This window comes from Bos mutus, chromosome 1 (genome assembly GCF_027580195.1).
Source record: "Bos mutus isolate GX-2022 chromosome 1, NWIPB_WYAK_1.1, whole genome shotgun sequence".
NCBI lineage: Eukaryota > Metazoa > Chordata > Mammalia > Artiodactyla > Bovidae > Bos > Bos mutus.
Genome location: NC_091617.1, coordinates 227,977 through 243,820, shown reverse-complemented (window position 1 = coordinate 243,820; position 15,844 = coordinate 227,977). Strand labels below are relative to the sequence as shown.

Sequence of the window (15,844 nt, the reverse complement as noted above, 5' to 3'; positions counted from 1 at the left end):
TGAGATGGTTGGATGGCATCACCGACTCAATGGACATGAGTTTGAGTAAACTCTGCGAGTGGGTGATGGACAGGGAGGCCGGGCGTGCTTCAGTCCATGGGGTTGCAAAGAGCTGGACACACAACTGAGTGACTGAACTGAACTGAGACTGATAGAAAATATATACAGGTAATTTTAGTACAGATGGAAAAAAAATAAAGCGCTGTGGCCGAGATCAGAAGGGATCTCAGAACCAATTGCCTGCAGCTCCTCGTGTTACGGAGGCATTACAACATATCACAGACGCTCCAAAGGCTAAGCAACACCTCCAGGACCAACATCAGTTTTCAGGGGGACAAAGCAGGGATGGGGTCTTGCCATGCTCTCAGGCTTCCCTCCCCCTTTGGGGCTCTGAATCAGATGCCAAAAGGGAGGAAGGAAAAAATAAATGCACCTTCTAGGATGTGTGCGTGCCTGCTAAGGTGCATCAGCCGTGTATGACTCTTTGCGACCCCATGGACTATAGCCAGCCTGACTCCTGTGTCCATGGGGATTCTCCAGGGAAGAATACTGGAGTGGGTTGCCATGTCCACCTCCCGGGGAATCTTCCCGACCCAGGGATCAAATCATATCTCTTCTGTCTCCTGCATTGGTAGGCAGTTTCTTTACCACTAGCACCACCTGGGAAGCCCAGCTTCCAGGATACATATTTTAAGAAAAAAAATAATGATAAGGGACAATAACCAAGATCCTGGTTCTGGGGGCTTAAAAGTTATGCCAGTGAATGGAGGGCTGTTCGAGTCATCTTACATTCAAATCTGGCCACTTTGTATTTTCTTTGTTCTTTAGTATCCCGCCCCTCCTCCACCCCCCACCTAAAAATTTCACAATGAACATGTCTTTAATAAACCAGAAAAGGTCGTGGGAGGGTCTAAGCAATCACTTATATGGAATGGTACCAAATGCAGAAGGGCATTTGTTCCCAAGGATCCGAGGTCTAAGGCTTGGATCCACCAGGGGGCAGGGCATCCGGCTCCAATTTACCCAGGCAGGGCTGGCAAGTTCCCCTTCCCCGCAGGGTCCGGAAGCCCCTCCACACGGTCTGCCCCGAGAACTCAGGGCCCCCAAGGGGGTCTCTTTCACCAGGGAGCAGGAGCTGAAGGGCTTTTGCCCTCTTGCCAAGCTGTTAAGACGTCTATAACATCGTCAAGTGGAAATTTATGAGCTGCCTGGAAGATGGGTGGTCTACCATCAAGGAGGGGAGGGGGCAGGAAGGAGGTGATGGGCAGGAGGAAAAGCAAACCTGCTCTGGAGCCCCCCACCCCACCTGGGACTGCCCTGGCACGCAGACCCCCGCTTATCAGAAGGATTTCTTCCTAAAAGGATTTCTTACCATTTTGCTACCTGCCTAATGAACCCATTTCTTTCCCCTGTTTCAGACTGGACCTGGCAGCCCCCATGTTGATGTGCAGGGCGGGTTTGCAGGTACAGGCTCTCCAGAAGTAAGTGGGCTACTGAGTCCTGCTCAGAACCTGCATAAAGCCAGAACCTCTCTAGTCTGGGGTTCTAGCAAAGTCACGTCTACCACCCTGTGGTCCTCTACCTTCCAGAGTCAGGAAAAGACTCTTTTTCCCATCATCACTCAACTCAAGAAGGTCATCTATGAGGTCAGGGATCAACTATACCCCGCTATCTCAAAATTGGGGATGTGATACATTTATAGTATGAATTTTGCCCCTCTGAAGACGATTTCTTGACGTTTTCAATCAACATATAGGTAATGGGTGTCTAGGAACCTCCCTGGTGGCTCAGTGGTAAAGAATCCACCCACGATGCAGCACACCCAAGTTCGATCCCTGGGTCGGGAAGATTCTCTGGAAAAAGAAATGGCAACCCACTCCAGGATTCTTGCCTGGGAAATCCCATGGACAGAGGAGCCTGCTGGGCTACAGTCCATGGGGTCACAAAAGAGTCGGACACAACTTAGTGACGGTAACAACAACAATGGATATATACTCTGTTTTATGGGAAAGCTGGTGGCTCAGATGGTAAAGCGTCTGCCTGCAATGCGGGAGACTTGGGTTTGATCCCTGGGTCAGGAAGATCTCCTGGAGAAGGAAATGGCAACCAACTCCAGTATTCTTCCCTGGAAAATCCCATGGATGGAGGAACCTGGTAGGCTAAAGTCCACGGGGCTGCAAAGAGTCAGACACAACTGAGCGACTTCACTTTCTTTCACTTTAAGGGTGAGAGGGAGAAGGGGGAAGTGTGGGTATCAGTGAAATCCACTCACCTGAGCAAAATATAATTTCATTTCCTTTCCAAGAAATTCAGTCTTATGTAGCTGGAGTCTGGCATCTGCTGCAGATAAGGGGTTGCTGAAGTTTATTCTGACCCGTTTGAAGCTTTTAAAATACTGAAAGGTGATATCTTTGTCATAAGTCCTAAAGAGGGATTCAAATTTGGCCTGAAAAATAAAAAATGAAAGGAATTGGAATCTACCTGCACATGACCTTTGACTGGATGGCTTCATTACTATTCTTATGGAGAAACTGAATCATTCATTGTTTCAAGAACTTCCAACTTCAGATCTTATTGTTCCATGATCCTCCCCAATCCAGCGAACTTCAGTCCCACCACTCCGCTTAGGACAATGCCCTGTCCATCAAATATTACTTAGGGCTTTCAAACACTGGAGCTAGTTTGAAAAAAAAAATTTTTTTAATTGAATTGGGAAACAATAAAGTTAATTTTAAAAGGCTTGCATTTCTCATTTTTTTTTCTGCCCTATGGGTGGTAAAGGTACATTTTACCTATGGTTGTTTGCCTTTTTTTTTTTTTTTTTTTAAATTAGAGGATAATTACTTAACAATATGCGATGTTTTTTGCCATACATCAACATGAATTGGCAGTAAATATGTTCCTTCCTTCTTGAAGCTCTTCCCACCTTCCTCCCCATCCCACCCCTCTAGGTTGTCACAGAGCACTGACTGTGGGCTCCCTGTGCCTTACATCAACCTCCCACTGGCTATCTAGTTTACATATGGTAATGTATAGGTTTCAATGCTGTTCCCTCAAATCATCACATCCTCTTCTTCCCCCACTATGTCCACAAGTCTGTTCGTTATGTCTGTGTCTCCTTTACTGCCCTGCAAATCGGATCGTCAGTACTATTTTTCTAGATTTTATACATATGCGTTAATATATGATATTTGTCTTTCTCTTTCTGACTTACTTTACTCTGTATAAAAAGGCCTTGCATTTCTTACCATAAAGGAAGCAGTTTAAAAAAAAAAAATTCCCAGTGGTATTTTCTCAGTCTGTCATTTTTTAACTCTCTAAAATAATACTGGTTTTTAAAAATGAATGTACTGTCAAAGAACCTGTTTCTATACACTGGCTTTAATACACGTATGCATTTAGCTCGAGTGTTTAAGAACTAGTGAACATTGTGAAGCAGCATGAGATCTTAGAACTGAAATGCCTGAGTTCAATGATTAAAAGCCTAGATTCAGGAGAATGTTTCATCAGATCCTGGGAAAAGTTCTGCAGAAGCAACCCCCACCACCACCACCACAGGGTTGGGTCCTGAATGGGGTGTGGTTTTGGGGAACTGGGAGACCACTGCCATCTTTTCCAACCAGAGGGGAAGGTGTTGATGGACAGTCTTGAAATTTGTAGGAAGATTGTGCAGGGGCTGTCAGTTACCAGATTTCTGAATCTTTTTTGCAGACTAAACTCTGGGGATGGTGAGAGGCCGATGGGGTTGGCTGAGAGCGGGGCTGGGACAGACAGCGTGTCCTCTACCCAGGTGACTGGCGAGATGAGGAGGCCTGGAAGGACCCTGGAAATCTATAGAGAGCATGCTGTTTCTGCAAAGTGGAGAGAGGATTCCAGCAGAAGAGGAGAACGTCCCTGAGACTTTTTGGTGCTAGGGAGTGGAGGAGGGGATGGTCCTCCGGATGGATGCATGGTTGGTCAGGGCCTGCCTTCCCTCCTGGCTGGCATCTCTACCAGGTGAGTGGGAAGAGCTCACAGAGTTTCTCTCTTCCAGTTCCTTGGCTTTTCTTTAGTTGATGTAAAAGCCTGTGACTTTCCCACGAGAGGTGTCGCAGAGAAACAGAAGGACAGCGAATGCGCAGCAGATGGTCCAGCTTCGAGTTTATCTGGCCGCGCAGTGACTTGGTTGGTCTCTGCCCCTCTGCGGAGCACGGGTAAGTCCGGGGCGTGAGGGTGTCTGTGCGGATTTGGAATTTCACACGACCTCATCTGTAGGCATTGTGACCAACTGTTTCGAGTTATGATTCATAACTTAAGAGATATGACTTTGATGGATATTTTTAGACGGCAAGTCAGGGCTGAGGACCAGAGTGCAAGAGAACCCACACTACCTTGTTAATTTCGTATTGCTCTCCTACCGTTCTTTTATAAAATAATCTTATTTGTTATTCCAGTTGTTGGGTGGCATCTCTACTGAAATGAGTAAAAAGTGATTTTACTCACATAAGGCTAATATTAAATACATAGATTTTGTAGAACGTTTACACATAGATTGGGCTTCCCAGGTGTGCTAGTGATAAAGAACCCATCTGCCAATGCAGGAGACTTAAGAGACGTTGGTTTGATCCCTGGGTCGGGAAGTTCCCCTGGAGGAGGGCATGGCAACCCACTCCAGTATTGTTGCCTGGAGAATCCCATGGACAGAGGAGCCTGGCAGGCTACATACAGTCCATAGGGTTGCAAAGAGTTGGACAAGACTGAAGCAACTTAACAAGCACCCACGTACACATAGACTATTCTCTAATATCTAGTTAAAAAACCACGATTCTGGCTTGTAAGCAGACTACATGATTAGGGAGTTAAATTTGATTTAAAAAAAAGAAAGAAAACTTCCCAAGACTCAGTATAGCTTTAGGCATAAGAATATAACATGATCACTGCCCCCTAAAGAGAACACACAGAATTCATTCATATACAGTCTTGTTTTAGAGATCAGTTAGATAGCTTCATAGCTACTGATGGAAATCTTGGCATTTTAATCAAATGAAGAAGTAAAGCATGGTAGTTAAAATCACTAGTTATATTAATAACCATTGATGACAGCTGCTTTCCAGGAGGTAGGATATTTAACTTATCTATTTATTATTTGCTATGGGTGCATTTTCTCCACCTGGAAAAACCTACAAAGTTGAAGATAGGCCCTTATAATTACTTCAAACATTCAAATAGCTCTACAATAGTGATTTCCTAAGATACAATCAAAGTATCCTGAACTCGAGATGTCAAAGTGAAACATTCTGTGCACTGTAAGAAAAGTCCTCCCTCCAAAAGTTTACTTACAATCTACACAGAATGAAACAAACAAACAAACACCATGCTGAACCCTGCCTTACTAATTGGCCAAGAGACAGAGACATTTTTAAATACTGAGCTTTAAAAAATTCTTTCAGAGGTAATTCCTCAGGCAATACCTTTTGATTCTGAAGGCTCAAAGCATTCTGGATGCATTTCAAAAACCCCCCCAAACCCGCAGAGAACCACACATCCCCACCAACTATCTCAGCTAATAGTACCAAATAACATCATGCTTTGAAAACTCTCTAAAAAAAAAAAAAATACATTATATCAGAAGCCTTACCCTGGTTTCACTTTCGCTGAAGATCTCACTGTTTGCCACACAGGCAATCAGGGAGCTAAAACTGTAGTTAAAATTTCTAAAGTGCATCTTGCTTTCTTACAGTGACAGCTACAGCGACTCCCGCAGTCGAGCCCCAAGTGGATGGAGTTCCTTTACCAGAAGCTGTCAGGTTCTTTCTCGAGCTGGCGCTTATAAAGCAATGAGGTCTGGCTCCCCCCGCCCCTGCCCCAACCCTGGGGTAAAAAAAAGCACTGCTTCCAGGGCATCCTGTTTGGACACCAAATTCCTGAGTCAAGCCCTGCTTGACTTGCAGGCGGACAGGGACAGAGTGTAAGTTTCTACTGGAAAGAGGTGACGTCAACACCTTAGTCATTTTCCCTATGCTAATTAACTTCGCTTGGGGAGGATGGAAAAAACGGCCGAGGTTTGCTTTGCAGCTGTTTTATCTCTCCCTCTTGCAGCATAGTTTCCACTGGTAGTAATTCCATTCAGCCACTCAGTCACCAGGCTCCGCCGCTGAATGGGACGACCCTTCTTAGGATGGAAAATGTTACAGACAGAAGCAGGAAGGGCTACAGCAGTAAATAGTAATTAGCCTGCAGGGAACTTTCAAGGCTTGGAGAAACCTGGAAACCGAAGTCTTGGGGAATGGTTTGATCCCTGTAATTTCCTGAACACTTAAATCAAAGTTTCATATACTGGGATATTAGAGAAAACGTTTGGAAATCTGTCTTGGTCAATGACCTCTGTTTTTTTAAGAAAAAAAGTAGAATTCGTTACGAAATGTGCCCCGTCCCCACCCCCCCTTTTTTTTTCTGATGAAACTTTATTGGATCAATGTCCTAATTCTCACTAGTATTTCATAGTGAGAATGTGGGAAGCGGTCCTAGGATTTTCGTTGGAAAACTTTGTAATTGGACAACTAGGAATAGGTAGCTCTTTGATCATTTCCTAACGCCTACTGAATTCGGAAAAAAGATACGAAAACATTTTAGAGTAATCTGAACCTCTGAAGCTGAGAAAGAAAACATTAAGAGGCTGTCTGCTTGGAGACTCAGAGGCTGTTTTTGGTTTTGTTTTAAATAGGAAAGGATGAAGAAATAGAAAGAATGGATAGCACAATTGAAAAGCTAGTTCAGTTGGCCTTTTTGCAGGTAAGAGGTCTGGTCTAGAAGCACACTGGAATAGCAGGGTACCAGTTTTTTGAAAAGGCTGCAACTTCCCCCAAGTTTTCATTTTACTATTATTTTTTTAATTGAAGTACAGTTGATTTACACTGTTGTGTAAGTTTCAGGTGTATAGCAAAGTGACTCAGTTATACTTCTTCAGGTTCTTTTCTCATATCAGTTATTACAGGATATTGACTATAGTTCGCTGTGCTATACAGCAGGTCCTTGTTGCTTATCTCTCTTAAATGTTATTGTTGTTTACTCACTAAGTTGTGTCCAACTCTTTGCAACCTCATGAACTGTAGCCCACCAGGCTCTTCTGTCCATGGGATTTCCCAGGGAAGAATACTGGAGTGGGGTGCCAGTTGTTTCTCCAGGGGAATCTTCCTGACCCAGGGACCAAACCCGAGTCTCCTACATTGACAGGCCAATTCTTTACCGCTGAGCCACCAGGGAAGCCCTTACTCCCATTAAAATGCTGCAACTCTTTGAACTCCAAGTACTTTGTCAGTTTAGGTCCCTATGGCGGTCTGAGTGCTAGGTTCTTCCCACTCTCTCCAATTTCATTATCGCCTAAACGCAGTCACGTTATTTATGAAAAACATTCTCTAGTCTAGAGGCACACGTGGACACCTCTTAAGCTTCCAAAAGTTAAGTGGAATCCTGCTGTTCACATGTAAAAATTAACTTCAAAGATTCATTAAAGTCAGCCAATAATGAAAAGAATATATGCAACAGGAAAGAGCAAGCTGAGTATTTATTCCTCCATAAAAGGAAACGCAAAGTCTTCCTGGATGAGTGAGGGTTGCTTAGTCTCCATGCGTGGTTCCCTGCTGCCAGTTGTAGGGTTATGTAAGAGACCAGTTATGGTGTTTGCTTTGCCAAATTACCTGTAACTCCCAACCCAGGAGATTTAAATGCAAAAGATCTAGAAATGTTTTGAATGCTGTAAAATTGTGTGTGTGTGTGTGTGTGTGTGTGTGTCTGCTCAGTTGTGTCCAACTCTTTGCCACCCCATGGACTATAGCCCACCAGGCTTCTCTGTCCATGGGATTTTCCAGGCAAGAATACTGGAGTGGATTGCCATCTCTTCCTCCAGGGGATCTTCCTAACCCAGGGATCAAATCTGTGTCTCCTGTGTCTCCTGCATTAGCAGGCAGGTTCTTTATGGGATGCATCAAACACCAAGAGGACAGGGCCACGTTGGGTGGCGCTTGGTTCCAGGGGCCGTGCACTTGGACTGGCTGCATTTTCAGCGCAGAGGCCGCAGGGGGGCCTGGGGGCACATGAAGGCTTTGGTGGCAGTGTGGGTATGGGAGGCGTTGGTGGAGGGAGGCAACGGGGAAAAGGGACAAGGAGGTAGAAGACACAGGTGCACTCTACTCTCCCAGTGCGCCTGTCCTTCCTCTCCTCTCTCTCCTGGAGTCTGCCTCGGTGAACAAGAGCTACAGGGGGATCAGAGGAGAAAGAAGAGGTTCATTTCTCCATCTCCTTCTCACTCGCCTCCCCGTCCTATTAAAAGTCATGACATGAAGCTCCAGCTCAATTGTGTGGGCAAACCTGGAACGTTTCTGTTCATCTGAGACAACAGCACTGAACTCACTCAAATTTATAACTGTGGTTTCACGGCATGCGTGCTCAGGGGTGTCTGACCCTTTGCAGCCTTTTGAATTGTAGCCCCGCCAGGCTCCTTTGTCAATGGGATTTTTCAGGCAAGAATACTGGAGTGGGTGGCCATGCCCTCCTCCAAGGGATCTTCCCCACCCTGGGATTGAACCCACATCTCCAGTGTCTCCTGCATTGCAGGGAAAAATTCCTTACCCTCTGAGCTATGGGGGTGGGGAGTGGGGGAAGTCCATGGTTTCATTATATGGATGGAAAAAAAAAGTTCTCGTGAGGTATTTGAAGATGGTAACTGTCTTTGCTCAAAGAAATCAGTGCTAAGTGATAGATTTTTCATTAGGCCGTCCCTAAAGCCTGTTAACACATGCCATTCTGTACCTGCCTTTGAATTGATAGTGAGCTCCATCTGAATTTCAGACAGTAAAGAAAGAATCTGCCTGCAATGCAGGAGACCCAGGTTTGATCCCTGGGTGGGGAAGGTCCCCTGGAGAAAGGAATGACTACCCACTCCAGGATTCTTGCCTGGAGAATTCCATGGACAGAGGAGCCTGGCAGGCTGCATATAGTCCATGAGGTCGCAAAGAGTTGGACATGCATGACTGAACGACCAACACTTTCACTTCCATCTGAATCATATTTAGGGAACTTGAGTGCTTCCATTCCTAGATCAGGGAAAGGGGCTCAAAGTGGCACTGACTGTAGGAAGGCTGGACTGGATGCTGGCAAAAATCACGGGGTCACAAACTGTCCCTGAGCCCTGACCCAGGAGAGAAGCCACCTAGAGTCCAGTAGCACAAGTGCCCCATGGTATGAGAGGTACAGAGCATGTACCCTCGTGCTGTTCTGAAGCCCCAGCTGGCACTTCATTTGCTCACCTGAAAGTTCTTGTTAGGAATGCCCATCTTGGACTGTATGTCTGTTACACACAAACTTGCATTTCTAAATGTCCTATGATATTTGTATGAGCTCCCTGTTGGTTCAGATAATAAAGAATCTGCCTGCAACACAGGAGACCTGGGTTTGATCCTTGGGTTGGGAAGATCCCCTGGAGAAGGGAATGGCAACCGACTCCAGTATTCTTGCCTGGACAATTCCATGGACAGAGGCTACAGTCCATGGGGTTGCAAAGCGTTGGACATGAGTGACTAATACACATGGTATTTGTATATTTCTTGTGGTTGGAAACTCAACTACCTTCTTAATTCTTGTTTTCAAGTTGGATGTAAGTGATTTGAAGTAAACAGTGCCCACTGAAATGTCTCATTAAAACTCTCGAAAAGCATGCTAAAAATTGCACTTAAAATAGTAAAACTGCAACCAGAAGTTAGAGAAGCACAATGAAATGCTTTTGTCTACTGAACGCTTTAGATGGTTTGCATTTCTTCCATTCATACCGTTCAAAATTTGAAATGAAGCTCTTCAACCTGCATTTCTGGCTCCAAGCAGTCAGAACATATTTTCATTAAGAAGTTTCTATTTTCAGCGAGGAAAAAAATGAGGTTTATGTTGAAATTCATCATTCCCATTACAGCACGCCTAAAGCCGAGTGAAAATGACCTCATCACACCTGTTACACACCCCAAGGGGTTCACAACCACGCCAAGAATGTACCACCTGCGAAGCCTTCCACGGGATGACCAGAGACAGAAACTGAGTTCTGACTGTGTTTCACAAAGCAGAGCAGAGCAGAGGATGAAGACATTTGCCAAAGATCTCCTGGGAGAGAAAATGACACACCCAACTGAGATCAAAGATATCAGAGTGTATATCTTGAATGGCAAGGAAACTCACATTTTAGTGGCGCCTTCAGCTTCTGAGATAATGGACTAGTTCACTGTTTAATATTCACAGTCCTTCTGACTATGCTGTGAAGCATGGTTCCCCCAACTTAAGTTATTGGGCAAAACAAAAGCACAGCGGCCGGTGACTCATCTTAATCACTCCCCAGTCTAAGAGGTGTTATTCACCAAAGGGACGTTCTTGTGCTCACCTTGTCAACCAGGTTCATGTCAAACTCCAAGTGGCTGTGAAGACTGAACCGTGTGACATAGGCAGAGAGCCCAGGACAGTGCCCAAAACACTATCAGTGGCTGATGTGTTGAGCTTCTAGCTCCTGTCTCATCCACAATGATCCTGAGGTTCAGAGGGGCTCACTGTGCTGGGGAGAGTCAGGACTCGCCCTGATCCTCTGACAGCGGAGTCTCTGCTTGTTCATGGAACCACTCCTGCACTGCAGCCTTGCCCCTTGGTATTTCCCCATCTACGTTCTCTAAGTCTCTGGCATCTTGCATGGCTTCCTCTCCTAGGTGCCCTGCTGGCCAGGGGAGATTTCTCTAGGTTTTCTGGACCACCCCCTGCCCCAATTTGGCCCTCCTGCACCCCGCTTCAGGCAGCCCTCCTCAACCTCGGTAGCTTTCTAACTGGCCTCGCTGTGGCCAATTTCTTACTACTCCCAGATAGTGTGTAATTCCCACAACAAAAAACTTCCCGAAGCTGAGCTTGTTCATGTTCCTCTCCTACTAAGACTATAGAGATTTCAGTGACTTCCTGTTGCTCTGTAGGTTAAAGGTAAGATTTTCGCTTGGTATTCATCTGTTCCATCTACCAATATTTTATCCAAGCACAGTTCCAGGTACTGGGGGTTCAAAGGTGAAGACAGACAAAACTCTCTCCCCTCATGAAGCTTATATTCTAGATGAAAAAAAAGAGAAAGAAATGAGATAAAGGGGTAAAATACATAGTGTGTTTCGATAGTGGTAAGAGGAATAATTAAAGTTGAGAAAGGGAGAAAGAAAGTGAGGAGTGTGAAAGAAGTGGGGAGGATGGAAGGAAGGAAGGAAGGAAGGAAGAAAGAGAAAACAGACAGACTCCCCAGGAAAGGCATTCCTGAGAAGATGGCAGGTGGGTACATCAAGACTTAAAGGAAGTAGTGGAGTGAAGTGGTGGAATGCTTGGAGCAGTATTCCAGGCTGAGAGAACAGAAGGCACAAAGTCCCCTGACACATTCCAGACCCAGCAGGAGCCTCAGGGTGGGCCACAGAGGAGGAATGTGGACAAAGTGGTTGGGAGTGAGGCCACGTGAGAATTTAGGCACTGGAAGGTCTCTGGCTTGCATGGTGATATCAGAAGGATTTGAGCAGAGGAGAGGCATGAAGGGACTTCCATGCCACAAAACCACTCCAGTGTCTGGGTTCAGAAAATGTAGGCTGGGGGGCAAAGTTGCCCCTAAGGCACGAGGCCTTCTCTGATTGCGGAGCTCATGACTCCTCTAGGCAGCCCTCAGCTTTGCCTGCTTTCCTCGGGTCCCTCAGTGAGCTCCTCCCTCGTCTCTTCTCTGCCTACCAATTCCTATTTATCCTTCAAAGCCCATCATTGAACACCCCTTCTCTAGGAGGTGCCCCTCCAGGGCTCATGTTCTCTCCCACCTTTAATCCTCGTGATGCCCCTGCCCCACAACAGGCACCCCATGCAGTCAGCCTGATACTCTAGTTATATTCTTACCTGGCAGCCCTACAAGACTTCACCAGGGATGGTCCATCTGAGACAAGCAAAGAGCCAGCATCCAGCAGCCATCAAAAAGCCACAGCCATCTGTGTTCCTAACTGGAGGGTGTCCCGTGTCTTTGGTTTAAACAAAGACCATGCCATCCCTTTTCACTGCAGGAGGTGGTAAAGGCACATTTGCTCAGTGGGTGTCGCTCACATTCTGGGGTGCTCTTCCTCCCTCCTTGCAGCTTAGTGGCTCGTGGGTGTCTGGGCTAGGGGCTGCACCACCAGCTCACCACCAGCTCTAGACTGAGGCCCCTGCATAGACACTCCCAGAGGCATGTGACTCTCCTTAGGGGTCTACAGACAGGGTCTCACCAACCCTTTGTCATTTGGGTGGAAAGTGAATAATTTAATAGATGTTCACTTGTCTTTTTTAAAATGTCAGTTTTTAGGGTGTGTTTTGTTAAGGTATACAGTGTAGAGTAGAATTTGTCTAGAATTTACAAATTAAATGCTTTTACTGGCAGTTGCACTCAAAAATTTTTATCAAAAAAAAATCTTTTATCTACAAGGTTCATGATCAAAAATGTTTGGAGACCTATTGTCTCCACGTAGTGTGGTTAAATTCCCAACCTGCTTTTTTTGTGATGATCACATGTGAAAAAGAGAACAAAAACTTCTCTTCTTTCCATTTTTGTTATCTCTGAGGGGTAATGGGGGGGATGGGTAGGGGAGGGGGGAGGAGCCAGATGCGGCTCAGAAATTTATTGCTCATGGAATTGCTTTGTGACTGGTAAGATCTGCTTGGCCACAGCGAGGGGCCTTTGCGTGAAAGGAAATGTAAGACAGAGCTGATACTGATAGCCTTTTTTGTGATGGACTTGGAAGGCTCTAACCAGAACCCCTTAGGCAAGAGAACTTACTCTATGGCTCACTGGGTAAAGAATCAGCCTGCAATGCGGGAGACATGGGAACATGGGTTTGATCCTTGAGTCAGGAAGATCCCCTGGAGAAGGAAATGGCACCCCGCTCCAGTGGTCTTGCTGGGGAAATCCCATGGACAGAGGAGCCCTGAGGGCTACAGTCCATGGGGTCACACAGAGTCGGACATGACTGAGTGACCGAGGACACACACACACACAGACAGAAACCCTTAGACCAGAGGGTGTGCTCGCCTCCCTCTGCAGAGGATGACACCTATGAATTCTAAATCTGGGCCAAGAAAACCCTCTTTAATGAAAATCATCTTCATGTTTCATAACCATTAATCTTCTGAATCTGTACGACAACACGAAGAAACAATAACACATTATTGACTGGAGATGCGTTCACACCACAGGTGTTAGTTTCTGCCAAAATCCCCCAGTCAGTAATGTGTTAAAACTAAATTTCAGCTTTGGTCATTTTTGATACTTTGGGAAAAAACTGGAAAAGCCTGAAATATCATTTGATGCTCTTCATAGATTAGTATAAGATAGTGTACAAATAAATTGTATTTCTGGGATGTCATAGAACTTCTTATTCTTTTTAGCCAAAAGTGACGGCTGCAGTGGTGAAAATGCTAGAGGTGTGTTTTAGCCAAACAGCAATCATGCTCTGTTAAAGTTTATGTGGAAATAAAGAAAAGCATGCAGTCACCCCTTCCCCAAAAAAAGAAAGAAAGGAAAGACATAAAGTAAAATAAAATAACCGAGGGGAAAAGTAGACAGAAGCATGTTCAAACCTATACCTTAAAAGACAGGTCACAGTTCATCCCAGATTTCATTTTGCTTGTTAAATTCCATGTGCACTTGAAATCCCATTAACTTTTTCCCTTATGACCTCAATCTTTCCTTAGCATTAAGACGTGAAGATTAACCACCCCTCTGTTATTTCTTGGAAACTTACTGTTTGCAATTCTTGAGATGGAGAAATAGCCATAGGCAAATCTAAACTACACTTGATGACTTGGATTAAGGGAGGTAGCGTTTATTTGGAGATGACTGGGGCCCAAGCCACACTAACTAATCATTCCTTATTTGCTCTCTTTAGTCTGTTCCTTTCCAGACACACCTTGCTTTAATGATTGATTTTCACTTTTGCTTTGAGGCTGTTCTCAAGCCAGGGCACAACCCCGTGGTGACAGAAACCTGGACAGAACAGTTGTGCAGGGGTGGGCTGGCGACAGGCTGCTCTTGTGTCCATCAGTCACCATGCGTGTGTGCTCAGTCGCTGAGTTGTGTCCGACTCTTTTGTGACCCCTTGGAATGCAGACTGCCAGGCTCCTCTGTCCAGGGGTTTTCCCAGCAAGAATACTGGAGTGGGTTGCTATTTCCTCCTCCAGGGGATGGATCTCCCTGACCCAGGGATCAAACTTGCATCTCCTGCATTTGCTGGTGGATTCTTTACCACTGAGCCACCCGGGAAGCCTTCTTCAGTCCCCAGGACCTGGTTTTTTTTTTTCCATTCCAGCTCCAAATGGCTTTTACAACCTTAGACTACTTCATTCCCACCCAGTAAATCCCTTTACATTCAAATGATGAGTTTGACGCTGTCGTGTGAATGCTGGTGGAAAAGCCTTGTTTGTCTCATTCTATGTTCCACACTCATCTTGGAAGAACTGACACAGCTCAAACTCTGGCTGGTAAGTACGCTGCCTCAAGGCCGGCCCGGATCCTGTTCTGGTTCTGGTAAGTTCTCCCAGGGTACCTGGCACAGGTCTGCGGGCCCACAGACACCCCATCAGTACTGGGTGATTGACTGGCTGAATCAAAGGTCAAGAGAGACTAAGGGGGAAGGAATGAGGTCAGACCGAAATCTGTCAATCTTTAACAACAGAGACAAAACTCAGTTTTCAATAACTTGGCTTCGCAGAACTTGTATCCGCACCTGGTTTTAAATCTCAGGATCTCAGCTCAGAAATCATGTTTTGCCAAATGAGGGAGAAGAGAAAAGCATTATGTGTTCTTATCTACTCTTTCCATTACCACCCACAGGCCCCATTTCCACGACTTTGTTGGGAAGTTACCCAGGAGACCACAGAGCATGCTGTCTTTTCACACTTCGCATTTTCATCATCGAGGATTATTTTAAAATCTGACGATAAGTCGCCTGTGGAAGTCTATCCTGTCACCTCCGTGTGGGTATCACAATGATTCGAAACAGACTTCACAACAATAAACACAGGACAAACAAGACATCGCATCTTGGTTATTGCCAGTCACCATGAAAAAACAAGGACAGTCATGCCAACCTTGTTCATTAGGAAGGCTGGGGTGTTTATGTCAAGTGACTTGAAATGTGCACACCCCTCTACACCAGAGCATCTGAAAAGAGCTGCTTTTTCTCCTTCAGGTTAGTTTGCTGGTTGTGAACTGGCAGTGCCCTTCCCCCAAATAAAACTATTAGTTGCCAATATTAAAAAATTGGGAGTTTTCACAGAGATATATAATTTCTTTTTTGGGGGGGGATTAAAAAAAAAGAAAGATGGATACATGTATATGTATGTCTGATTCCCTTCACTGTTCACCTGAAACGATTACAACATTGTCAATTGGCTATACTCAACACAAAATGTTTTTGGTATTAAAAAAATAAAAAACAACATTTTTGTTTTTAAAAAAGGAAGATGTGGCAATTCAGAGCCCAGACACTCATGCAGCAATGGCCGAACCCGTGGCAAAGCCCCTGCTCTTCAAATACCAATGGCTCCATGCTCCAGACCCCAGAGGCATGAGTTTTTGGCTTCTGGCTTAATTTAGTAAGTCATCAAAATAGATTAGTCACCTGCTTTGAGCCAGACACTGAGAGGTAGGGACACACAAAGCAGCTTACCCGTCCACATCCCCAGGCTCAAAATGTTCTATGTCAAATAATTACTCCAAATAATACACAGTGAGAACACGTCCCTTCCTCCTTATACAGCAATTCTTTATTTTTTACTGACACATATCGCATTTCTAGGCGTG

At 45.2% G+C, this 15,844-nt stretch overlaps 1 protein-coding gene across 2 annotated transcripts in view; it reads right to left on the bottom strand.

The window, feature by feature from the left end:
- RCAN1 (regulator of calcineurin 1) overlaps nucleotides 1–15,844 on the bottom strand; it is a 119,827-nt gene that overhangs the window by 5,415 nt on the left and 98,568 nt on the right. The window contains exons 1-2 of one of the 2 annotated variants that reach the window (XM_005901610.3): nucleotides 5,618–5,813; nucleotides 2,273–2,446 (exon numbers count right to left, since the gene is read on the bottom strand). In XM_005901610.3, coding sequence (XP_005901672.1) covers nucleotides 2,273–2,446; nucleotides 5,618–5,704 — 261 coding nt within the window. In that variant the 5' untranslated portion in view covers nucleotides 5,705–5,813. Of the gene's footprint in view, nucleotides 1–2,272; nucleotides 2,447–5,617; nucleotides 5,814–15,844 lie in introns of those variants that run through there. The other variant, XM_070365155.1, reaches the window with a different exon arrangement.